The sequence below is a fragment of the Perca fluviatilis genome, chromosome 16, assembly GCF_010015445.1.
Source record: "Perca fluviatilis chromosome 16, GENO_Pfluv_1.0, whole genome shotgun sequence".
Lineage (NCBI taxonomy): Eukaryota > Metazoa > Chordata > Actinopteri > Perciformes > Percidae > Perca > Perca fluviatilis.
In genome coordinates, this window is record NC_053127.1 from 11,310,469 (window position 1) to 11,337,227 (window position 26,759).

General features: G+C 38.7%; 1 protein-coding gene across 4 annotated transcripts in view; it reads right to left on the reverse strand.

Moving 5' to 3' along the window:
• tmem132e (transmembrane protein 132E) overlaps positions 1 to 26,759 on the reverse strand; it is a 391,231-nt gene that overhangs the window by 13,746 nt on the left and 350,726 nt on the right. For all 4 annotated transcript variants that reach the window (XM_039778611.1, XM_039778612.1, XM_039778609.1 and 1 more), the window contains exons 6-7: positions 19,314 to 19,519; positions 9,923 to 10,202 (exon numbers count right to left, since the gene is read on the reverse strand). In XM_039778611.1, the coding sequence (XP_039634545.1) occupies positions 9,923 to 10,202; positions 19,314 to 19,519 (486 nt within the window). The remainder of the gene's footprint in view (positions 1 to 9,922; positions 10,203 to 19,313; positions 19,520 to 26,759) is intronic.

The following is a 26,759-nucleotide window of genomic DNA, read 5'->3' on the forward strand; positions in this document are numbered from 1 at the left end:
ATGGATTAATGTGCCAGAAAGGAGTGTTATGGTTTACTGGGCATCACACATATACACGCACACAGCCACACACAGGCCACACAGGCACACACACACACACACACACACACACACACACACACACACACACACACACACACACAGTGTGCATACAAAAGCCCTAAGGCATGAGAGTAAATGGATGCATAAATAAACTTTTTAAGTTTTCATGAGGACAACTCAGTTACACGATGGATAACTCTTATAGTACTGCGGGAGCTTTTTCTGCTACAACTTTTTGTTTCTAGGGATAGATTCAGGTTACGAGGAGTTAATAGAGGTGAAGTTCAGATGCCATTTCATGAATAGTCACAGAGAGTTGAAAGACGTGTCCAGAGCAAAAATAAGTCTGTGTAAAAACACATCTGAACACTAATCCTACTGAGGTCCGACTGAATATGACTTCGCAAGTAAAAACTGTTTGCTCACAATTGATTTTCTGCTATTTCACGTTCCATTCCATTGTGGCTGATATTTTCACAGGCCAATTAAAGTGACTAAAAAGAAAAGCTAGTACTATTAAAATCAATATCGGCGACTATGTACAAATGTCAAAATACGATTCAAAAATACACCACATTGTACACATTGATTGTCTAAATCAAAACATGTAATCAGAAACTAATCTTGTTTGGGATATGATCCTGAATAGAAACATATATTGTGTAGGCATTTATTCCTGAGCTGTCATGTATCCAGTTTCAGATATATTTAAGAAAACTCACTTGGTCACTACAGATCGGGTGCTGCAGTGCAAGTTTGATATCAATGTTTGAACCTCTTCCAGTCATTGCTATTTGTGTTGCCTGGGTTGACACACACATAGACCCTCAAACAGCACATAATAGTTTTCTATAGACTCTTTACCCTAAATGTACCTGAATTGTTAACATGTTTTCCAAATCAAACATTTTAGAAACATAATAGAAACACAGAATAATAATTATATTTAAATAAAAATAAATATTCTAGTTTTAATCGATAAGCAGCCAAGCACACATTATGGGACAAAAGCAGAACCCAGTGATATTTATAGATATATTGGCTCATAGCAGTTGCCACCCACAGTTGCCAAAATACAAAAAGAGGCTTGAAGATGAAGGAAAAAACAAAAAAACATTAGAAGTGAACAAAATGATTCATGATGCATTCCTTCAGCATGTGCACATCTTTTTATGAGATGCTAGATTGCTGTAAAGTTCCTTTACACTCCACTGTTGTAACTTCAGCTGCCAAGAATTCTTGTGTATGTAATGATGTAACTTATGCATCAGTCTCATTGACTGAGCCATAGTGCTGTTCTTGGAAACAGTGATGTTAAAAATGAACATATTTGCAACTATTACTACTGTATAATTCGTAACTGCGCACATACTGGGCAAGAACATATGTTTTCTGTTAGGAGCAGCTGATCTGGACTGGTATTTAGTTACAAATGAGTTTTTATTGTTTGAAGCTGAAAATAGTTCAATTGTAGGATAAGACTGATGTTACTGAAAGTTTGGGTATTCAAATATGGGGTAAAGCTATTAACAATCGGGACAAATATAAATTGCAGACATTCAGTCTATAGCACAGAAAGATTAGTCGGGGAGTCCATGGTTTAAGATAATTATCCATCTATGGTCAGTTTATCATCTGTTCTATTGGCACTGATGCAGTCTTCTGTTTTTAAAATACAGTAATACTTGGGGGAGAGAACGGATGGCACTTACAGAAAGAAATTAAGCTTCAAACAAGTTTTTGTCACATTAAAAATGAAAACCCAGGAGGAAAGATTTTCTCCCAGACTGTTACCAATTTGCGATGTTTTTGATGTATTCCAGGGTGTATTTGCTGATGAAGTGCTGCAATTTGGTCTTTCATTTTCCCTCAGATTGTCTCATTTTCTTTTACCACTTTAACTAGTAGCTAGTAACTGTTACTGATTTCCTATGTTTCCCATAATGCCTGTGGAAAACCCCAACAGTACGTTCTGGGATTTGTTGCATCCAGCATGTGTAGGTGGAGGGAGTATTAGTGATTCTGATAACATCAGTAACTAACTATAATAACTGTATAAAAAAAGCAAGAGATCATGACTCAAAATTAAATGTACAGGATGTGACAGTTGGGTTGTACTCTGGTGGAGAAATTAAATTGTATCTCTTCTTTCTTGTATAATGTTTACCATGTTACCATGCTGTTAGCATGGCTAAAAATAATTGCAATCCCACAGTGATTTGTAAGGACAAATAAGGCTGAACATGATTCGGATGATATATTATATAATTATATTATGTTATATTTTGCCTACCAAATGGTATTTGTTTCAACACTGAAGTGATCAGCAATACTTGATCTTGATTGGAATTTCAGGACGGACGTTTCAAATTTTTTTGTAATATTTCTTTTAATTTTATTCACTGTATTGTTGTATTTAGTTTAATTTCCAAATTACCACCTGCACCACGCAGCCACCATGACCAAACTGTAGGAGTTGCTAGTGTAGAAACATGATCCATCATAGGCTTCCTACCTGAAAACTTTGCTAATTCTGCCAACTCACCAATGCTTTTTAAAAAAAAATGTTTTTACATTTTACATTTACCCCTGTCAATGTTGCTTTACTGCGCTTTAAAAAAAAAAAGCATTTTAATGTTACATTTATCAAGTCAATTTCAACAACTTGAGTCTTGTGGCAGGGTTTCTTTACAATCCTAATTTGGACAGGGACAAATACGAAGACCCTGAGAGGCAAGTGAGAAAAACAAAAATTCTGGTGATCCATTTTCTAAGATGGATCTTAATTGTTTTCTCTCCAGTGTCTTTGACTTAATAACAGATGGAAAAACAGGTTTGCCAGGATAATCTTATACACGTTCCGTAAAAGTATCGTCTGTGAAACAGGTGGGAAAAAAACTTGGAACTTGGAAGGGTTATCCTGATACAACCTGTTCCTAATTCATAAACGAAAACGAAAAAGAAAACAATTAAAATGGATCACCAGATTGTTTTGTCACTTGCCTCTCAAGGCTTCTGTAGACAAAATTGATGAAAGAAAAGAATATTCTTAAACTCAGTCTGACCCTTATACTTCGAAAACACTTTCTCCCCCTCCGATTATGAGAGCTAATTAACATATGAAAAGCCAGCAGCTCCCGGCTGAAAGTAAACAGAGCTATTTTGATTAAAAAGAAATGTGACAATGTGGGATGAATATTGATTCATAGCTATACTAAGTAATGAATGATGAATGTGTTCCATGTCTGCATTTCTGTCCGCCAGCAAGGAGAGGTCAGCTGTAGTTGTGTAGCTCCTTCCAGCCCAGCTCCCAGTTGAATTTGTCATCTGTGCTGCAGGCAGGGGAGGTGAAGTGAAGCATGAAAGTAGTTACAATTTACATGTTCTTCAACTACAGTAGGAGCCCCTCTATCAGTCTCTGTTGAGCGCTCCGTTGTAGCTCTGCATGGCCTCATGTTGGTTGCATTCACAGGAAGCCGCGGCACTATTTCACTGATGCTTAAGTCAGACAGAAGATCAATGATGAGTCCAAGCAGCAGATTGACACTGACCAGCAGAGTTTCTTCCCTTAACATTGGGGAGCACCCACTCATGCTAGTGCATATTACTTGCATCACACTACGTTATCTTTTCCCTATTTCACTCTACGCTTCTCTTCTCAAACCTTGCATTCAATAAATCATACTTCTACGGTTCAGCGCAACAGAACGTCAGTGGAAGATTTATTCATGCAAGCTGCAGATTTCATTGGTACATTGCGCTGTTTCCTGTAGCAGAAACACAGAAAGCAAGTAACCTCACACATCTACAGAAACTTACATGGCCCATTTTGAAGTGAACACCACTCGAAATAGATCTTGAAAATAATTCGTTAACACCTTTTTCTTTCACTGAAAAGCCCTATTTCACCATAGGTGCTAATGCATGGGTCTGAAGAAGGCAATTTAAACCTTCAGTTATACTTTATTAGACTAAAAGGAAGTCATGCTAGTTGAAAGTTAAAGTTGAACTTTGCGAGATTTCATGTTATTAGAAAAGAAATTACAAAGTTGAGCAGCAGTAAGAGTACGTCGTTCCCACTAATTGGGAAACTGGTGGAAAACTTATCAAAGAGACATTATACCGTATGAAGCCAGCATACTAAAGCACTTCACATTTTCTGAAATTCAAACAGTTTTTTCTTGCTGCCACTTGGGACAGCCAGTGCGAAGGCGCATTGTGAAGGTTTTTCTTAGTTTTTAAGAAATATACACACAGCTTTATTTGAAATGATCTTGGTGTGTAAATAAGAAAACTGAAAAAAACACACTATTGTTGCACGTAATAAAGTCAGAAGTGTTCCTTTTGCATTCTGTAAAAATAGATATTTTTCTATTTTGGAAGTTCACATTAAGGTAAATTCAGAGTAGTACTATGTAATACTATATCATTAATTTAATATATTATACTGAATTACCTTCACAGGTCAAAACCCTGTCACCAGTTTTCGTATTGATTTTTAAATTCTCTTATTAGTTATAAGGCACACAGTCTCGCACCAGACTACATCTCACAAATGCTTTTAGTTTACAAACCAGGAAGGCCCGTCAGATCCTCCAGCTCTTCTCTTTTAGATGTTTCGCTGCTTCCAGCCACTATGCACTGAGACGTTGGAAAATCCTGTTTGAGGATCTGAAAGGCTCTGGAAGTATATTGATACCTTTAAACGCAGACTAAAAACCTACTTATTCAGTCTGACTTTCACGTAATGTACTTTTATGGTTTTAGTATTTATTCTTATTTTACTGTCTTATAATTTCTATGGCTTTAGTATTTGGGCTGATCGATCAAAATCGAGATTTGAAAGAATGCCATTAGCTAATCGTGAAGGCCGCGATTTATCAAATGTGAAATATTTAGTTCAATGTTTGGTGTAACATTTGGTTTAACATTTTTTATTCCTGTTAGTAGTTATAGGCTGGTTACTGTTATTCCATGAAATAAAAGCTGGAATAATCCTACATATCACAGATTCAATGTTCCATGCTTATTAAAAGAAAAACAGTTATTGCTGGTAATTCATATCTATGTTCCAATCCTTGCATAAGAATATATGGCAGTTTTTGGTGTTTTTTCATGTAATAATGCTCCATGACATGTTTTATCTGTTACACAGTTAATATTGAACTTTAGCTAAACTTAAAAAAAAAAAAATCGAATGATAATCGCAATATCTGACAGAAATATCGCAATTCGATTCCCCCCCAAATCGTTCAGCCCTTTATATATATATATATATATATATATATATATATATATATATATATATATATAAAGTTTATTGTTTTAAACTAAACCTATAAACTTTATTTTTAACTATCCATATTTTGTCTTAGTGTGCATTAGTCTCTAAATCCACTTTTTTATCTCCGTTTTTGTCTGCTGTTTTTCAATCGCTGCACGTCACTTAGAATTGCATTTTGTTATGTTTGAAAGGTGCTATATAAATAAAGCTTGATTGATTGATTGAAACATATAAAAACAGTTCACCTGAACAGCTTTGCCCCTGGTTATTGTATAACATTTTTGTTGTTTGCTATGATTAATTTAATATTCAGCATCAGTTAACAACATCAGACAGTATCCGTGTACAACATCAATAAAGAAATCTCCCAAAAAATATGATTAACTATTCAGAAGAAGAAACTGAAACTTGATCCTTCTTAAGTGCGAGATCAGTTTAGTCTGGTTACGCTTTGACTTCTACAAGCTGAGACAAGACGATGCTTCCAAGACGCTGAACTGATGAAATACAAATGTAATGCTTCTTGAAATGCAGTAAAAAAAATGAAAACACGACCCTCGCTTTCAACGTTTACCATCCTGTAAACTTTCAGGCAATTACACAGCTTACCACTCTGCAAAGTAAGTGGGTGCAGCAAAATAAACCTCCCTCTCCAAGAAAACTATGACTTTCTTGGGGGACATATTCAATGTCATTAGGCAGATCAAAGTATGGAGAGACAGAAATAGGGAGAATGACATGAGTTTGATAGATTATATAACTCTCTGTTTTTTTTAAAAGATATAATAATATTTGAAGCCTATACCGATCTAAATTATATCACATTTGAGCATGGTACATCATTTAGATTGGCCTACATTTACATTCAGAACTCCCACAACAGACTTTATGCAAGTGACACAATTTCTCCATTTAATCCATTTAAACCATCCAATGAAGTTAATTATTTGAATAGGGATCACATTGTTGTGATACATACTACATGCTGTTTCTGCGTCATATAGTAAATAGTGAACTATCATTTTCTGGTGACATTAAAGATGCTGTAGATTAGACTCAAATCCATTTCTGTTCTGCTGTGTCTCTTTGGACGAGTGGTTTGGTGTTTGCAGATATAATTAAATTATCTCTGATCAGAGGACCAATAGTGAATTCTGTTCATGTCTGGCTTTTCACTTTGAGAAGCAGCTATTGTTCAGTAATCCTCTGGATTAAACCCCCAAGTCCCACCAGGTTTGGTGAAATGTTAGAAAGTCATCATTCTGCCATGTAATCACAGGACATAAACATACCCTTTACAGCAGTGGTGGTTTCAATAATGTACCCCCCTTTGAAATATTTTTTTTAGCCAAGTACCCCCCGACGAGTGCAAAGTATTTTTGGTAGAAAAAAAGGCTATATAAACAGGTACATTACAGCTCTGCACCATTAGTGACTGATTTACTTAAGCGTGTAACTGAAACACACTTAAATGTTACTTCAAATGTTTAGAATCCATAACTGAATACATTTTATGAATTATGCATGACTGATATATTTGAAATTAACATTTCAAAAAGGAATCTCACGTACTCCCTGCAGTACCCCAAAGTACCCCTAGGGGTACACAGACCCCCATTTGAGAAACACTGCTTTACAGAATAAGTAAGATCTCCTATCTTTATAGTTTTACCTTTAAACCTCACGTATTTTCTCTCTTGTGTCTTCAATTAAACAGACCTGTCAAATCTAACACAGAATCACTTAATTCATGCAATAAGCCTCAACCATCCTTCCAAAAAGAGAGAAATCAAATGACTGTCTAGAGTATTGCACTAAGTGAACAAAAGCGGCTCCTTTTCTGTATTCATATTCATGAGCTGGTGGACAATTTGAATCAGACATCTAAGACTCAAAGACTAATTCAAATCCTCTGAAAGACCAGAAGGACCATTGTCGAATTACACAGTGTTCATTTTCAGAAACTCTGCACAATAATTTCAGTGTTCTTTGTAAAACAGGCTCTGCGAACTACAGATATTTTACTATAACTTCTTAGCTCTTCTTCAGCCTGCAGAGCTCCTATTTATGTTTCCTTCATTGTGTTTTATCATTAGAAGGATTTTTTAAGTTGCCTCACACATTCATTCATTCATTCATTCACACCTACAGGGGCTGAGCTACAGGTGCAGGAGGCAGCTGGAGTTTCAGTTTGGCCTCAGTGTCCCATGTTCATTTGACTTACACATAATGAAGTGATGCTGTGGCCGGAATTTTGACATATGGCTGAGTAAATGAGCAACGACAAGCACCTAAAATATGCATGAACTGTCCTTATTGTTATTAGCCATGTTAGCTGCATGGCTCGGTGGATGGTGATGCCGGTCATTCCACCACTTTGATCCAGACTGAATATCACTAATCTAAGAAATATTGGATTGAGTGCTATGAATTTTTGTACAGACATTCATGGTGAATCCTACACATTTTTTGGATTCCCTGACTTTACTTCTAGCGCCATCAACAGGTTGACATTTTGGCATTTTAGTAAAATGTCTTGACAACTTTTGTATAGCTTGCCATGACATTTTTGTACAGTCATGGTGCCCAGAGGATGAATCATAAAAAACTTTAGTGATTTGTTGACTTTTCATTTAGTGCCAACCAGAGGCATGTTAGCATGCCGACATTAGCATTAGCTAAGTGCAGCCTCACAGAGCCACTAGCATGGCTGTAAGCTGTGTTCGAAACCGTCCCCTATCAGAGAAATAGTGCACTATATAGTGTGTTCGCTATTCTGTAGTGGTGTTCGAATTCTCCATTAATTTCATTCACTATGTAGTCCAATATAAAATACCCACAATGCACAGCTAATTTGAGTGTAGATACGATGTACCCTACATTTTACTCCCGTATACCACAATGCAACGTGGTCGTGTTTTCCCAGAAGAAAAGAAGAAGCAGAAATAACCGCGAAAACTGAAAAGGAAAAATGGAGCGGACATTTGTTTCTAAACAGTGGAAATGTATCATGTAACATATACAGTATACAACCTTTTACTTTCCTCCTGGGTGCTCGGTTTGTTTCAGGGACGTATTAGAAGTATTTTTGTTTCGGTTTGTTTACATGAACAACGGCGCATCGCCTGACGCAAGTCACGCCATGATGTATTTTCAGTGAGGGTCCGAAATCTCGTTTGGTCGTTCCCTATATAGTTCACTATTTAATAAACACTATATAGGGAATAGCGAGTGAGTGAATGGTTTCGAACACAGCTTTAGTCTTAATGACCTGTGATTTGTTGTTAATTTACAAAGTGAACATCCTGTAGTTTGCTGGGATGAGAAGGGAGCCTGAGGGCCAAGTCAAGGAGGATCTATATTTTTATTTCTAGATCATAACATTTGAGTAATCAAATCCAGACCAACTCTAGCATGTTGTTGTGGACCAATCCAAGTTGTTTGAGGGATGAAATCATTTCTCAACACCTTATATATTTATTCATTTATTTATGTACAATTGCTATGAGGCAGTGTGGCAAGTTACGTCTGTTGGTGGTAAATTGATGTATAATTATTCATAACCTTCAACAGATTACAAATGATCCATTGCACATTTAAAATGATGGATTAGAGATTTATATCTTTCCTCCCTATTTCGCCATCATTGGACGCATCCATCAGGCAACCATTCTTTCTCCTGACAGGCTGAAACTGTGATCTGCCACAGTGATCAAAACTCTCCCTGACCGTTACTTCTCCCTGTCCCCATAAATGACCAGTGAAGCATCGGCATAAATCACTGGCCAGGAGTCATAACTTGTGCCGCATTCTGTTTTAAGGACTTCTGAACCTGACTTGGCCGATGCATTTATATGCACTTTACGTCAGGGAGCTCTCTTACTTGAGAGAAGTGGACATCAACAGCAGCACACACTTACAGAGAGATAGAGATGTTTTTGTTTATAACAGACGCAGACAAAAGATGAAAAAAAATTAAAGTGATAAAAAAAATACTGTATGAACTTCAAGTAACAACTTCGTTGTTATATTCAATGTTTAGGCCATTATTCCCAATGGTACTTGTAACATTGTGGCAGTCAAGTTAATTTCAAAGATCAGGAAACACGGCAAAAAGAAGACAAACGAGCAGTGTCACCCTTTTCCAATAGTCAGCTATATATTTTGGTTGAGTACAATGTTATCATAACCAATCAAAATGATCAAAACTATGAAAATAAAGTTGTGATATCCTGCATTATCCTTTTATCAAGGCACCAACAAGGTATTTCTAAAGAAACCAGCTTGTTTAGCTCCCAACAGCTGCTGTAAGCTCAGAGTAATGAGCTCTAACTTTTAAATCTTCCTTCCTCATCTCTTTAACTCAACTTTCATTGTGTGTGTGTGTGTGTGTTAAGTGTGATGTGTGTTGAGTGTGTGTGTGTGTGTGTGTGTGTATGTGGTAGCTGTGGTGGGCACATTCAAGGAACACCATGCCCTCTTTCGCGCTTCTCACTCAGACGCATCATTTGTCATCACAAGACACTTAATTTTTCACTGCTGATTTATGTGAGGCGTATTGAGGCGCATTGAGGCGTAAAAAGGCGGTCTGTTTACCTTGAGCACAGTGGATCCCAGCTCCAGTCCCACCAACACCGTCCTGTCCACCAACTCAGCTATCCTGGGGTCGGCCACCTTCAGGGAGTCCTGGACCAGGTCTGTGACATCCACTTGCCATTCGGGCCCCAGCATGGTGATGACCTGATCGGTGCCCTCTGTGGAGGTGGTGTGGAACTGGGTCAGCACCTTGACCAGGGCCCGCTGGTACTGCAGGGTGCAGCCTCGACTCACCCGGCGCTCGTCGTCTTCATCGTCTGCGTCGCTGTCTCTGGTGCTCCTTGGATGGAGAGGAAAGGGGAAAAATAATTGAAATAGAGAATGAAAATTCATTAAACACTCCTCTATGTGGTGGATAACGTTGTGGGTGCCGATGTTAGGCAGCAGCGTTTCCTGCAAAATGAGGCAATGAGTTGAAAAACTTGAGAAGCTTCGCTCAATGCCCCAAATCCGGCCAAATGTGTCTGGATTTGGGCACCGAAAAGATTGAAAACTTAAAGCCATCACCAATCATAACTATTCACTTCTTTAAACCAGCATATTTTGGCAGCAGCTGCTGCCAAAATATGCTCCGCACTGTGGCATGATGCTACGTCTCAATGTGTGCCTTCTGTTCTTAAAGGTCTCTAGTCATTTTATAATTTGACATCATAACACTGATGAGAAACTCGGCACCACTCCGCTCCAATCCATCACACTATCTGCTCTCATGTAGTGGCGACGAGGAAAGAAAATCCTCCAAGTCAGCAGGGAGGGATTGATAGGCACCATAAGCAGAGTTTTGAAGTGATAACGCCTCTTATTTCACAGGATCCCTGGGCAGCAGGGTTAAACATGCCAGGTGTACCCCTACCGAGTGCAATCTGCTCTACAACAAGATGTACGAGTTACCCAACTTCGCTCAGCAGGCTTGATAGTCTGCCACTGCCTTCTTAAAAAGCACTATTCTGCTTAATCTTTGTTTTGATTTAACTATCTGAGCGACTTGAGATTCAGCAGAGGCAGCAGAGATGTCAGCCATTGATGAAGTATATATCCCTTCATTCAAGGAACAGTTCCGATTATTCGACTAAACACTTCTGTCCCGAGGTCTCATAAAAGCTTAGAATACACTCCCTTAAAGGCAAAATGCATTGTTGCTTGTACCTCTCCACCTGCCGTGTTGATTCTTAATTCCTCTTAGCATGCTACCTCTCCACACTTCATCACCCCCCCCCCAATACTTCAGCACTCGGTTCTGCTTATTCCTTTGCACTGGCAGGTTATATGATGTATAGGAATAAAATGGCCTCCGATATGGCTCTCATGGATCGTTGAAGGTACCCGCATGTAGTTGTTTATTCAAGCAACTTTAACTTCACCTCCTGAAACTCTTTAGCTCTGATTAAGATCGGGTCATGGACTCATCACTTCTGTGTCTATGGTTGGTTGAATGTGTTACTGTGTAATGAATAAAAAATGCAAAAGCTCTTTCACAGTCACGGTGTGATTTTGTAACTATGTGGCAAAGCCACCGTTAATTCAATACATTGGAAATTATTGCCCTGACAGGTAAAAAGCTATACGCATTAGTCAGTGGAATAATGGATAGCATTAGTACATCTGCATCAGTGCAGTCAATAAAACAATAACACAAACATCATAAAAAATAATAATGTAGCTAAAACAACAAGGTTTTACTGCAGCAGCTTAGTCATAATCTTGCATATGGATTCTGTGTCAAATATTAAGGGCTTACAAGCCTCGCATACCTGGAGTTTTTTTAGTTTTTACATTTGGTGAATTTTTATTCATGGGAAATCAAATTACAGTGAAAAACTATCAGGAAAAAATGTTAATTTATCACAAATCAGGATCAGCAGAACAAACCTGAAAAAATACACTTAAATCAAACTGTATTGAAAATAATAACCAATTTAATGAGCAGTCATTAGCAGTGGCAAGCAACAGCAAGCAGGGTGCAAAATTAACTTTTTTGTCCACCAGCCAAATGGCTAGTGATGTTCAAAATTCCCAGCCACTCAATAGATTACCATTGTTTTTTTTTGGTTGGTGAGTGAAGCAAATCTACCAGCAACTTGCATATTTTAACAGCATTTGGCTGGTGGATGGTGCTAATTTTGTACCCTGATAGCAAGGTTGCTATCTTGCTATCAGGGTACGGTTTGTGTAAAACAAATAACAGAAAATGAAGCAGTTCTCAGGTCAGGCTTTGAGACTACAAATTTATAACAGAAGCCTACGTTACAGACTATAGGTGAGGAGTTTGAAAGACGCAGGTCTTTATCAGTCAGGGAAAAAGATGCAACTGGTGCATTATAGGAAATGGCGGATCCAGTGTAAAGGAGATTGACTCTTAGTAGGGACTAAAGCTATGATATCCAGTCCTCTGCTGCATATTTTTTTTGTCTCATGTGTCCTCAAATTGAAAAAATAAAATGATTAACTAAATGGTGAGTACCTAAATAACCCAATACCAGCTAACCTAATCAAAAGCAATTCCCTTTTTTTATCACCTTAAAAAGTAACGTAATACAAGAAGACACTGAATCGAAAAACTGGAAACCTAAAAACTGATTAGGTATGGTGCATTTGTCTTCCAGTTCATATTAATTCTTTGGCCTGGATGTCGTCTGGACATCTGTAGGCCTCTGTGTGTTTGGAGACTGACAGTGTAGCTTCAGGTTATGTAGTTGCTGTTGTTCTTAGGTAAGTGAGTTAACTCCACATCAGACGCTGAGACTGCACACACAGTTACTCATTCAGTTAAAGATAGAGAAAAAAACCCAATGAGACAGTAAGACTCTCTCTGTCTTTGTCAAGGAGTTCCACAACTCTTGGCTCAGGTCAGTGAAAGTTTACCTTCTTGAGTCAGTACCTTAAAATAAGGTTGATATTTTTTCTCCTTCAGAAGAATATTGTCTGTTCTTATTAGAGTCTTTGATACAACCGTACAAGCTGAAGCTTCAGTGCACCCGGTCTGACCGCCTGATTACACTTTCTTTCCTTTTTTAGAGCATGTTGCTGGATAATGCAGCCAGTGAGCAATTCTGTTGCACTGTAGCAAAGACCCACTGCAGGCCAAGAGACCTTGCTGCGCATGAAGGTTTGGAATGTGTCACGTTGCAGAAGTGAAGGAATGTAGAATGGAAAGAATGCAACAGAGAGGAAAATAAAAGAGCTAAGGAGGCGAGGGCAAGAGAGTGGGAGGTTAGAGGTTGTGTAAAGGAGTCAGAGCACTTGTGAGAGGAGGAAGATAAGCAAGAGAGAGACGATGGGAGGATTGAGAGGCGTTAATGAAAAGACAATAATTCAGTCTAACAATCACAAAATGAAGCAGCTTTAGCAAAGTCTGATGCAGATAATCATCACGATTTGGTGTAACTGGAGTGTGTTTGAGATGACTAACGAGCAACATTATATTGTATCAGAGTTCTTACTTTTCGGTATTATTTAAAGTGTATTGCGAAGGCTGTGCAAACATCCTCTAATTCATTATCACAGCACTCTATAATGACTATAAACAAACAGAACCAAGGCCAAGATGCAGTGCTATTGTAAGTGCTGGCGTTCCTCAGAATTAAGATGATTTCTCGTAAATCCTGTTGCTGTCTGTCCGTTCTCTGTCTCCCTGGCATCTTGGTTCAGCGGAGTTTGCCAGACTCGTTGGCAGTTGTTGGTTGTTTGCAGTGTTGTTTTGTGAATGGCAGATGTCCATGTTGTTGATTTGCAAGTCAAGTTCAAGTCAAGTCCCAAGTTCGAAACTTTGGGTTTGAGTCTTAAACAAGTCAAAGTTACGGTGGCCGACAGGGGCAAACGCCCTGCAACTTCAGAAAACACATGCAAATAGACAAAACACAAGCAAATTAAGAAAACTTCATTAATTTGACAACACAACGGAAGTTCTCCAGACCTCTAGAGGGAGAGAGAGAGAGAGAGAGCGAGAGAGAGAGAGAGGTGTGCAACGGTGAGATCATAGATATTAAGTCTATGTTTGAGATATGTTTTCTCTCGTTTGGTGGGTGTGTCTCGGCTCAGGTCACAGGTGATACTTAATCAGCAGAGACGTCTGTAAACTTGTGGTAATAAAACATTTAAAACTGCATCAGTGTTTAACGTTGACGTTTGTTTAAGCCATATTACAGGAGAGGGTTTAATTTCCAGGTCTGAATGTACATCATTGAAGTGTAGGCCTCCTCAAGTGTAATATTGGGATTATACAACAAAATAAATGACCAATCTGTATTCATATTGTGGAGCAATTCGCTCTTGAAATACAAAAAACAGACACGATTTATAGTCCCTCCCTGTTTTACCGTGGGATCAATCAAACGGGAATAAATCCCGCCCGCACATAAACACAAAACATCGTGTTGTAACTAAGACATCTGCTGAAAAAGTTATTGTATTCATTAGCATGATTGCCGTACTGTTTAGTTCAAAAACATCCAAAACACCAAAGGAAGAAGAGCGGACCATACGCAAGCTTTTATTTTGAAAAGTCGAAGCTCGGGCACGGCACCAGCTGGGAGAGCATGAGACGGGAGCATAGACTGTATATTACTAATATATGATGTTATTAATAATAATAATATTAATTTAATATACAGTCTATGGACAGGAGGGCATGAGACGGGAGTTCTGTTTTTACTATGCAGCCATACCCGACTCTAATATAAAGGGACCCCTGGAAAATCCAGCTGTTCCACTTAGCTCCTCCCTCTAGAGGTCTGGAGAACTTCCGTTGTGTAATCTGGATGCAGCGTTTTTTTGTTGCATTTGTTTTCAGGGTTTGTGTGCTTTTCTTTTTGCATCGTTTTTTATTCGCAGCGCGTTGGTGTATTTGGTTGTGTTGTGTGTATTTGCATCGCGTTTATGTATTTGATTGTGTTGTGTGTATTTGCATCGCGTTTATGTATTTTGTTGTGTTGTGTGTATTTTCAGCGCGTTTGCTGAATGCTGCACATGTGTTGTCAAATTAATGAAGTTGTTTTCTTAATTTGCTTGTGTTTTGTCTATTTGCATGTGTTTTCTGAAGTTGCAGGGCGTTTGCCCCTGTCGGCCACCGTACAAAGTGTAAACACCAACACAATAATAGTTAGTAGTGTGTCAAATTAACATTATACATGATTGGGAGTGTGATTATTAAAAACTATGCATATGAAACTCATGCTTTCAGGTGAAGTCTCTGGACCAAAGTCAAACTGGGGAAATTGTGATTGCATGGTCAGTATCTTAAACCCCTGGGTTACCATTACATGTGGAATATTTGTTCCTCATAAAACCAAGTGAAATATGCCAAAACTAATTTCAAGAATAAACTGTCAAACTCCATTTTTAAGCCTTGAGGCGCTCAGAATCACGGAAACATTTACATTTCCATGGCAACTGAGCAATCTACTAATGAGGACCGTATGATACTGTCAAAAGCTCCAGAACAAGCGGGTGATTGATTTATTCAACACTTACATTTGATTACGTACATTTGATAATACCTTGAAATGATCTTATATCATCTAGTTTATAGCTTGTCTTTATTTTTGCTATCTTGTTTCTATCTTCTTATCTTGTTTTTATCTTGCTCTATTGCTGCTGGTCACTTAAAGCTACCAAATGTAATTTCATTGTATGCCTACAATGACAATAAAATGTCTTATGTTTTATTGGGATTGTTTTGTCAACGTAAGAAATTGATGTTTTCACATGTGACAACTTACATTTAATGTGAAATATCTGAAAACCACAATATGTGAAGGTATTACATGTGATAAATGTGGTAAATATATGTTGTTGTTTTTTTGTGAGGGATTCATTACTTTTTTAGGCTTGCTCCATCATGATTCATGGATAACCTCAGCATCGACACTTTGACTACAAGTACAACAACCCTGTAATGAGATGTAGGCTGTTTCTAAAGCAATCAAGAAGTGCAAACATAAATAGTAATTAATCTATTTCCTGTGAAGTAAAATGTCTTTTCAAACAGAAGGGAAATAAATGCAAGTGGTAATTACTTTATGATGTAAAAATACAACAGATTTCACATTAAAATAGTACCAAGTGAATGTCAGCCTGCTGTGATACTGCTACAACTATGGATCAGGCAACAGAAAAACTGAAAATGCTATATTGCATACATCAAAAGATATGTCCAACACCACCACCAGAAATATCACTGAGAGTCCTGTGGGAAGGCCAGTCTAGTCAGTATCAGCAGCTACAATAGTCTGCATGTGGCACCATTGAGAATGGTGGAAGCTGTATTTGTCTGCAGTTATCTGATGCTGCAAAGAACTACAGGGAAAGGTAAAGGAAATTACCATTCCTCAGTAAATCCAAATGACAGCATGCAAGAAAGAAATGCTTCACCTACAGCGAAATGAATTATCTGGCATGGCTGTTTGGCAATCATTGCAACCTAAAATAGCTCACAAGGGTTCTTTGATTATTGTTTTCATGAAGGCACAAGGGAAGTTATATGCATAGAAAATGGGTTGGAAGAATTGTAGAGGTGCATACTTTAGAGAAACATACTTTAAAACACACCAATTTTCTCGAACCAACCAGACCAACTACTGATATTTGGGGAAAGTTGAATACCAAAGAACATATCGTTATATAAGAGTTATACCATATGAGGCTGCCAGCAGACCCTGGGGCCTGGTAAACACTGGACAAACGACAAACACCATTCAAAATAACGAGGTCTGCACAACTAACAAATCTAATAAAAGCACATATACAATTCCTCATCTGCAGGGTTCTACTTTAATAGGCTGAGCCTTTTACAAAACAAATGAATGAATGGTGCTAAAGTGAGGATTTAAGACACATTTGACTCGTCAAAATAATATACCACATACAGCACATAATAGCCCATTGGGGAACTTTGAAAAATGAGGTTATGCAAGATGTTTTCCAAGCACTCTAAGCAATTTCAAATAACTTAATTCTTCAAACAGCTCCTTAAACACGCCATTTATATTCAGGTTGGGTAGAAATGGATTTGGTCTACTGTGATGTACTCCAGCAGCGATGACAGCAGCCACCTGCGTGAGTGTTAATGCTCCCATTAAACATTTCCTAAATGAAGGGTTGTGGGCCTGTTTGTTACTGCTCCATCCATGACAAGAATGCTAGAATATTTTAATGAGCTCAGGTTCCTTAACCTAAGACCACGTTGTTCATCGGGTCCCTGGCTCAAGCCCACATCTAAAGTTGTTATATTTCTAACAGCTCACTCATATTTTTTTGCCTGCTGGATTCCTTCTATCGTCAAAAGTCTTGTGTAATATTGACAAGAAGGCCAAGATGCCTGATTCCTTATTCCCTATCATAATCAAGGGCATAACTTTGGGTTCAACATTGGGGGATCTTCACTTTTGAGCAAAACTGACATTTTGAGTGTCAAACACTTCATTTTCCTTTTTGGGTGATGTTTTTCTGTAACAATTTGTGCCTTTCTGTATCAAGTTATTGTGAAAATATCTTTATTTATGGAAAGGAAATTATAATAGGTTGTTGGGGTGGGATGCAATGGCCAGTTTTGATTATTGAGGGGGTTGTAACCCCCCCACACCCCTTGTAAATTACGCCTATGATCATAATGTTAAAAAAATTTATATTCAGTGACCATGTGCTGAATGAGACATTTAGTCTACTCTATATACTGTACTTCACTCACCATTTCGTAATGACGCACATATAGACACAGTTATATGTACTACATGGCCGTACTACTGCGTCAACAGCTTCTTGAAATTACAGCTACAACAACCCTGACCATCATTTTGAGTTCTAAGTAACATCCAAATGACCTGCTTGTTAGTCCAAAAACATAATTATCTTTCTGAAAGTACAACCCACATTCATTCTGAAAAGCTTTTATGTGTACTTACCCATAGTCAAATCAAGTCTGTGTCTTGGACTTGTTGTATAAAATGGGTTCAGATAGGTATGACACAAACATGACAACATTGTACATCAATTTGCACTTGAGAGCCTAATTTTGCAGGGTATATTTTTGCCGTGTACTTGAGCCTGAGAATCTAATTGTAGCAAAACAAGCAGCTGCACATAAAATCCTGGATAACAGAGATACATCTGGGCTGCTTTTTAGTTTCTAATGTTTAAGACTGCAGGGTTTCATGCTCTTTGGATAATGAGTCCTCTTGTATTGTACAAAAATAATAAGAAAAAGAATTCTACTGCACCTAACACATTCTGGCTTGACTTTTACTATTGCTTGATACCAAAATAATGCTTGAAAATAATCCTTGAACACACTTTTGTATGAAATGTACAGTTCATCATAGTTTGTTTCAATCAAGGTTTACATGAAAGATTTTTTTTGGTTTATTACAGCTCAGGTTTTATTTTTGTAACACTTTATTTTGATAAAAATGGAAGGTGAGCATTACAATGCCTTAGGAAAACGGTCTGCGCACTTCTATGATTATTACGGTAGGTCAAAGTTGAGGCAGGAAGTCAGTTTGTAAGCTGTGATGAACAGTGAATGACAGTTTGGGTAATTATTTTACAGTTCACGTTTGTTTTTTCTTCTAAACACCTAGTCCACTTTTTTGTGTGTCCACACTGAAACTGCTTTAGGTAAATGAAAACAGACCTTTTGTAAGATGCTCATAAACTCCGTTTTGTTGTGTAGACAGGCGAAACTGAGTTTCTGGCTTGTGACCTCAGAGTGTGTGCCATTATCTCCGTTGTGATGCGTCACAAATAATGCGACATTTTGCGCAATGGCAGACATGGCCAAAACAGTGCTAGTTCCAATGACTAACAACTGCTTTTTACATGTTTGCACATAAATATACAGTTACTCTTCCACTTTATTGAGGAACAGAGGTGCCAGAATGCCCTACAGAGGTCACTGCTAGATAATCTAATATTCCCACGGCAAAGACCTCCACACACGGTCTGACGGTCAGCTTTTTTCAGGCATCTGATTGCCCAACATGTTCTTCTTTGCATGACTAGCTAACATGCTCTATGCTCTTGACAGCGCTTCAGTGTATTTACGTTTTCATTTGGAAAGAGATTTTTTTTAAACTGTGCTTTTGTGGATGGGATCTTTTTGAGAGCGAAGGAGGAAAATCCCTGTTTTCAAAAATACCTGTACACGTGTGGACTAGGCCTATATTTGGCTAATCTGGGGGTTTGTTTACAAACTGTCTGATCATGGTTCTTGCCCTTTCTTCAGTGATGTTGCCACGTTCCCAAATCTCAGCAGTTAACATGGTGAGTACAATGCTATACAAATGGGAATGATGGCCAAAGCTATAAAAATAAGAACCAAGTTGCATGAACCTGTAATTTCCCTATAACATTGCACGCATGCTAACTGTCCAACTCCCCATTTGGATTTGAGCCTCACCTTCGGTCAGGTAGAATGGGAACCCTCCAGCCTTTGATGAAGCTGAGGTTGTTGTCAGAAAGTTCCACCTGCAGGGGAAGTTTGGGCACCCAGACGGTTAGCTCCAGCGGTGCGCTCAGGTGCTCGTAGCTGAAGATCACCCTTGCATTCATGGATCCCCGCGTCTCCTTCCCATTGACGAACACGTAGTCGCAATTCATGGACACCTAGAACAGATCAGGGTCAGAAGTCAGAGACCATCTATATGGTAATGGTCACGTCGGTGGCAGAGGATCTAAGTGTTATGCGATGATATACAGCACAGTATGGACGCAGCTGTCAGTGCCACAATTCATCACAGAGCAGTTCAAGGTTGACATTTTCAGCAGAGCAAACATACACCAGGGATCTCTTAGGTATTTGAATGTGATTTGAAAGTTCACGACACGTAAACCCTCTTTGCCAATACTTTCAGTTTGTCTTAAAGAATCGGTTTGCCCAAATGAATTATTAAGAAATAGAGGTATCACTAGTTGCTCTACCTGCCAGAAATCTAACAGGAACAGTAAGCAGTAACTTAGTACTTGGGTAGTCAGGATAACCCAGGAACTACTATCTAGTGAATAAATAGTTTCAGTGAAAATTGTGAACACTGATATATCTCAAAACCTACGCACATAAAACATAACACCTACATGGCACCTTAATAAACACATTCACACAGTTCACCTTTCACAAGACATTCATGTAATGTGATATGTGATACAGCAATGAGACAGAGTATGAATTCAATATATGGACATTTCTAAATTGAAGTGCTAGCAAAAGCTATTTTTAACTTAAACCATTCTTTAGCTTTCCCATCTAGTCAAAAAATTTGAATGATCATAAATAATTGTCCCCCTCTAAGACTAAATTATTAACTGCAATGGAACTGGAGGGTTTTGCTTTTGGGCTCCCATCGAAGATTTATCTAGTGGTGGGAGGTAGCTGGCATTGTAATCAGAGGATCTAATCTCCAGCAAATGGAGGTCGGGCTGGCCAGTCTTCTCAGGGCTGGGGATTCATCATAACTGGGAGGAGTTCTGGGTAATACAATTCCCCTTCTATGCAGACAGGCCACAGTGGGGGAAGAGGGTGGGTGGATGGACTTCTTAAGATGACAGTCTTTCCCTCTGGTTCAGTTAATGCAATTTTGCTGGGTTTGACCTTATGGGCAATACACAGTATCCAGTCTGTGTGTTATTGTTCTGTCTGCTCATGTGCAGTCTTATCTGTATGAAGCGAGTTACAAAAGAAGAAGAAGTAGTAACTCAACGCATTGACCGCAGCCACCTTGATTAATCACAGCATGGCTGGCTGTATGTAGAGCTGAGAACATCTGCCTGACACATACTCCCTTCTACCCTAAAGCCACACACACACACACACACACACACACACACACACACACACACACACACACACACACACACACACACACACACACACACACACACACACACACAGAGAGAAAAGGTGCCCTAGCTGCAGTGCCGCTTCAGCTCCTGCAGCTATTGCTGCTGATAAACTTGGCCGGCTAATTGCAAGTCAAAAGCTGTTAGCAACTCTGGGTATCAGTGGCCCTGTGGGGGCTTGCTGAGGAGGGCTTTCACACACTGAGCAGCCACATGCCGTCACACTGCTGCTAATGTGCTGTGGCATCTTCCCTGGTGCCAACAGATTGCCTGGGTGGAGACAGATCACCAGGGCAAGTGCAAGCGCTTCTTGCATTTGGTCGTGTACTGGTCACATGAAGCAGAGTGAAAGAGTGGGCTAGGTTAATAAAGGTGAAGCCACCGAAGGAGCTGTCACACATTTATTGCATAACATTAACTGAATTAAGTTCCCAAATGGTTCCAGTAAAGGCAGCAGCTTCTGTCCTTCAAGCAAGTGATGCTTTAATGCCAATATATTATGATGTGACCATTCTACTCTGTTCATCCACATTCTGCAGTGATAGCAGTTAAACACATTTGTTCACATAATCCGGTGTGGAACTTGAGCCATCATTTTATTTCATACTGAGCAATTAGAGTGCTTAAACAGATTTACTGCCATTACATCATAGACTCATTATTTGCATATGACCCCTTGAAGGGGTGCTTCAGAAATTGTGTATTGAACTTTCACAAAGTTAGGGGACGAGACAGATGGTCAAAAAAGATGCAGCCGAGGCAGAGATATCCTGACTTTTAGTCGATAGTGTGGGTCAAGATCCCAAAACACTGGATCCTACACTCCCATAATGCAACTCCATGGCATATTTTGTTATACCCTTTCTGCCTTATAAATACCCACATCTTTCCGGCTCTCTACCCCCAGTCTGTAGCACAGACTTTATGTCAAACCTGCAATAACTGATTTTTTCAGCCACTTGAGGGGAGCAGAAACAAGTTGTGACCAAATTGATATGGCAAAGTTGATAGCTAACAGTTGCTTTTTCACATAAACAGCAGTTATTGATCATAATTATCATTCATTTGAAGTCTTGTTTCTCCTCAATTATATAAAAAACAACCTTTAATCGCAAACCACCAATGAGTGAAAGGGCCTCAAGTGACCAGGGTGAACAGAAAGTGAAGACTGACTGGTGCCGACATAACTGCACTGATTACAACTTTTTAACTATACTTCTACACTTATTTTATGTGACATTTTTGAACACTAATAAATGTACTGGAGATTTTGTATGTTTAAATTGTAACTTTGGGTGTGTTTTTTATATAAACCATCACAGGTTTCTACCAAACACTCACACATACTTTATATGTCTTTCATGTGATTTGAATTTATGTGTGTAGACAAATAAACAAACATGTTTACTGATTATGAGGGTGAAAAATAGAAATACAAATAAATAAAATAATAAGGATGTAATTCATAATTCACAATCTCATTAATAAACCAGTAATCTGTCTGAATAAAATAAGATAAAAAAACTACAAAGAATCAAAGACTTGAGAATTACAATGACAATAACAATCTTGTGTTCCATTTTAATGTTTTCTCAAGGGGCAACTGCAGATGCTCTGACAGCAGAGTATATATATATATTTAAAATTTATAGAGCATGTCGGATATTTAGCTTTTATTAGTCAGCAGGAAAGGTCAAGAGAGAAAGGGGATGACGTACCGCTAACTGGACCGTAACGCCAGTTGCCACGGTTACATGGTATGATCTACAAACAACGTTGCTCACCGCAAAGCAAAAATAGGTCTTTACAAAAAATGGTAAGGAATAAAGAAAAATAAACAAAACCAGATGCAGGCAAAGGATTGAAAATATATGGCATGTTGGAGTTGAAATTATCCTTGAGGTGGTGAGAAATTAACACTCAGCTGGTCTGCTTGAAAGCTAAAATATACACCGGGTGATTTCACAAACACTCTACAGTGTTGCGCCTACACTCTGATTTCCTTTTTAGTGTATCAAACAGACTACAAAAGAAGACAAGTGATTTTCTCACCCACGTTTCAATGTCAAAGACACATAACAAAGAATAAACCGGTGCAGAAGAAAAAGGAAGCCATCTTGATGACATTCACATTTTCATGCTTCATGGCATGTGTTTCCAAACAGATACCGCAATTATCGCAGATTTTATTTTTTGAAATTTAAATAGCCACTGAATTTATTGCCACAATATTCTGCCAAATAGAGTTTCAATTTAGGGATAACATATGTGTTAAATGAACACTAAATGAAAGCTGACATATGGCTAGCATTACTGGGATTGTGTCTTGGAGCCGTTATGAAGCTTTTTTTCATTTGATGGATGTGTGCTGGGTACAAGAGCAGTGCAACCAATGAGTTCATTTAGCTCTGTTTGCTAAATGAGCCAGCCCCCATTAGCCTGTTGTTTGTAGGATTAATGAACTTGAGGGTGAAAATGATCTGTTGTTCTGGAGACTAGGGACTTTTGGAAACAGTTTGGATATTATTTTAAAAGAAATTCTCATCTTTTGATGTATTTCGCATTGCAAAGCAGTGATCTATTAAACAAATGTACCTCAGCCATTCATGTAGATATACAGCCACCTCCACTGTAGGATGGAGGTAGAACTCTCAGAGACAGATATCTCCAAATCCCAGCAAATAAAACCAACTATATGGCCAAAATATGTGGACAGCTGAACAGTACACCCCATATGTAATTGTTGAACATCTCATTCCAAAACCATATGCATTAATATGCTGCTATAAAAGCCTCCAATCTTGTGGGAATGCTTTCCACAATGATAGAAATGTAGATCACATACATTCTGCAATATAATGTATGTCTATATTTTGGTTTTTTTGTTTGAGCACCACTCAAAACAAGAGCTGTCCCTGAAGTTATTAGCACATTTCTTGTCTTTTACATGCTAAATTTGGAATTGCACTTAAGGTAAATGTGTCACACTAAAGGCCGGGACACACAGGGCCGAAAATCGGCTGTTGGACAGTCTGGCGAGGTCAGTGACTGGAGTCTGTTCGGTGTGTCTCGTGCCGTCTTAAGTCTGGGGGGCTGTTGGCGTTCATTTTGGCAGACCTGACATGTTCAGTTGTAGGCAGGGAAGTCGGGACTTACCCGGAAATGGCGAGCCTAATGAGCGTGACTAGAGTCTCTCAAAATCTTTTAAATCTTTTAAACTGACCTTTGTTGAGCTGAAATGAAGACAGATTCAGGAACTGCACGGCCTATTTCTCGCTTAAAATGTTTTCAGAAACATGTGAACTATTTCAGTACAATATGAGATCGTATTCTGAACGAGCCGCCATGACAGTCTGGCTTTGAATTTCCGTAGAAAACAAACCTATGTGACGCGTTCGTCCAATCAGCTGCCGGTTTTCATTTCTTGGGCAACAATACAGAGTAGCGCCGTCTGCTTCTATGGAGACATATTACGTTTCTCAAGTTGGTGTCGCCTCAGTGTGTTACGAGGCAGTTTTTTGGACCTCGAGGACCCGACTGATCATTTCGACTGGCTATTCTGCCGAGGGTCGGCCGTCTGGTTGGTGTGTACCGGCTATAATATGCAAGTGTCAGAGAAAAAAGAGCCTTCAGCCAGGTATGTGTGCAGGATGACCACAGGCATGAGATGTAATGTACACACACAAGGCCTTATCTTTGCCTTCAGATGGGTTACTGTATATGAGTCACAATGCCAGGGGAGAGGATGATGAGTGGGGGTCTGTGTTCCTTATGATGGCCAGTCCTTATCACACACACACACACACACACACACACACACACACACACACACACACACACACACACACACACACACACACACACACACACACACTGTACACATATAGGATTGACTTATCTGCTATAGGCTCTTGATGCAGCTTAGTTATTTCCAAAGAAGAAAGAAATAAATAAATAAAGAAAATATGCAGTAAAGAAAAATGACAGCCTCTCACCTATTTTTACTCTAAAAAAAACAGCCTGTGGGTTGGCAAATATTCTAATGAGAAAAAGACTGGGCTGAAAATAAAGCTTATTTCAGGGAAGAAGTTTGAAAAAATAATTTTAGTTTAAATGCAGTCTCAAGTCACGAGGCTAGCAGGAGATATGACAGCCAGGTACTGGAAAGCTTTGTGGGGAATTATTGTGCTCAGAATAAGCAAAAAAAGAAAGAAAAAACACCCAGCATGCCGCAACTGAAACAAGACAATCTGATTAGAATAGATCGGCGTGGCTATTGGCATGAAAGTAATGTGTGTGGTATAAAAAAAGTAATGAAGTGTTCCACTTTTGTCTGTCTCAGTGTGAATCTTTTATTTCTGTGTTCTCTGGGACATTTTATTGAACTGTCATGACACGTGTATTTCCTGGGCCTGAAGGGCTCATTTTAAATTAGCTTTGAATGTTCAACGGCAGGGGCACTGAAGCAAGCCCACTCAATATCACATGGCCCAGCGCCTTGTCTTTAATGGATAATGAAAAATGATAAACGACGTGCTGAGGCCAGCCATCCCGATGCAACACCTGGTCTTTTCTGTTGACATCATAATACAATACACCACAACTGGAACCCCTCCCACCTTAAAGAAACACGTGTATATAGGAAACTCATTGATCTGAACTCTTTATATTCGTTTGTTCTCCCTCAGGTATCACAATCTATTTATTCAGACCAATTTGTATACAAGATAACATAGACCGTGTGAGGCATAGAACATTTGGGTTAGTCCAGTATATCAAAGTGAAAGTGATATATTGGACATATACTGGTCTTTTAATAAGAACTCATACTGGTCAGATGCAACTGATATGATTGAAGTCAGTGTCTGACTGGGCTTTATGGCTTCATGGCCGCAGTCTGTAAAATCTACAATCAAACCTGCCACACCTGACCTTGAGGAGCTGCTAAACCACTAAAAAGGATGTCATTAGTCTGACTTGATATAATAGTTTTACTATTCAATGAACAAAAGGCTTTTCGACACAGACTGGATTCGGTATTCGTCAAATATAATCTATTCATTTGTAGAATTTTAAAGATTTCTATTATTGGGAGACAAGCCTGACAAGTCAAAGTTGATTATACTGCGAGTCACGTCTGTCCTCTCTCTCCCTGATGGCAGTTTCCCACTGAGTGCAGTGTATTAAGATGCAGCAGTTTCTGTATTCAGAGCAACCTTTACGTGAGAAGGAGATAGAGTCATTTGATAAGGTACTGTATAAACCGGTTTAAGAAAAATACTGCTGCCATTTGCCTGATTCCCTGGTTAAACCCATCTTGATTCAAAACACCCTGCAGTGGTTCTGATAGACAGAGTGAGATGGCTTACACTTTGGGACATCTTGCTTCTGGCAGAATTTAAGGGTTCACAAAATATATGCTTGGACAATGAGCGTCAACCTCCTGGTAATTAGAAAGTGGATGTAAGACGGCAGAAACAATGCACAATCAACATCCTCTTTCATCGTCATGCTGCCATTGTCACCCTTTGTGTCCAACACCTACTTATTGTGAAATAGTGATGATGGAAACTTGTTTGGAAGTTTGTTAGACACCTTTGAGAAATCGTATACAGTTGACCATCTCACAAAACCAAACTAAGAACAAAATACATTTCTCAGTTTGGATTTGATTACATGTCCTTCCTCTGATCATAAAGACCATGTCACCTACATTTTGCAAACCTTTTGTTATACCTCTTCTCTTTTTAGGTGATCCCTTTATTGTTGTAATATCTTCTTGTAACCCATTTCATAAAGTCTGCTTTTATAAATGCTTTATAAAGAAAGGTTATTATAATTATAGGTTGCATAAGAGGAAACCTGAGGGGAGGAATGAGGCAGTCTGTTCCATTTTATATTTTAATATAATGACATACGGTATACACAGTTTACGTCATCTAAGGTCACGTCTCGCCTTACACAATCACTTTTAATGTGATCAGTGAAGAATGTTAAACAACACAGCAAC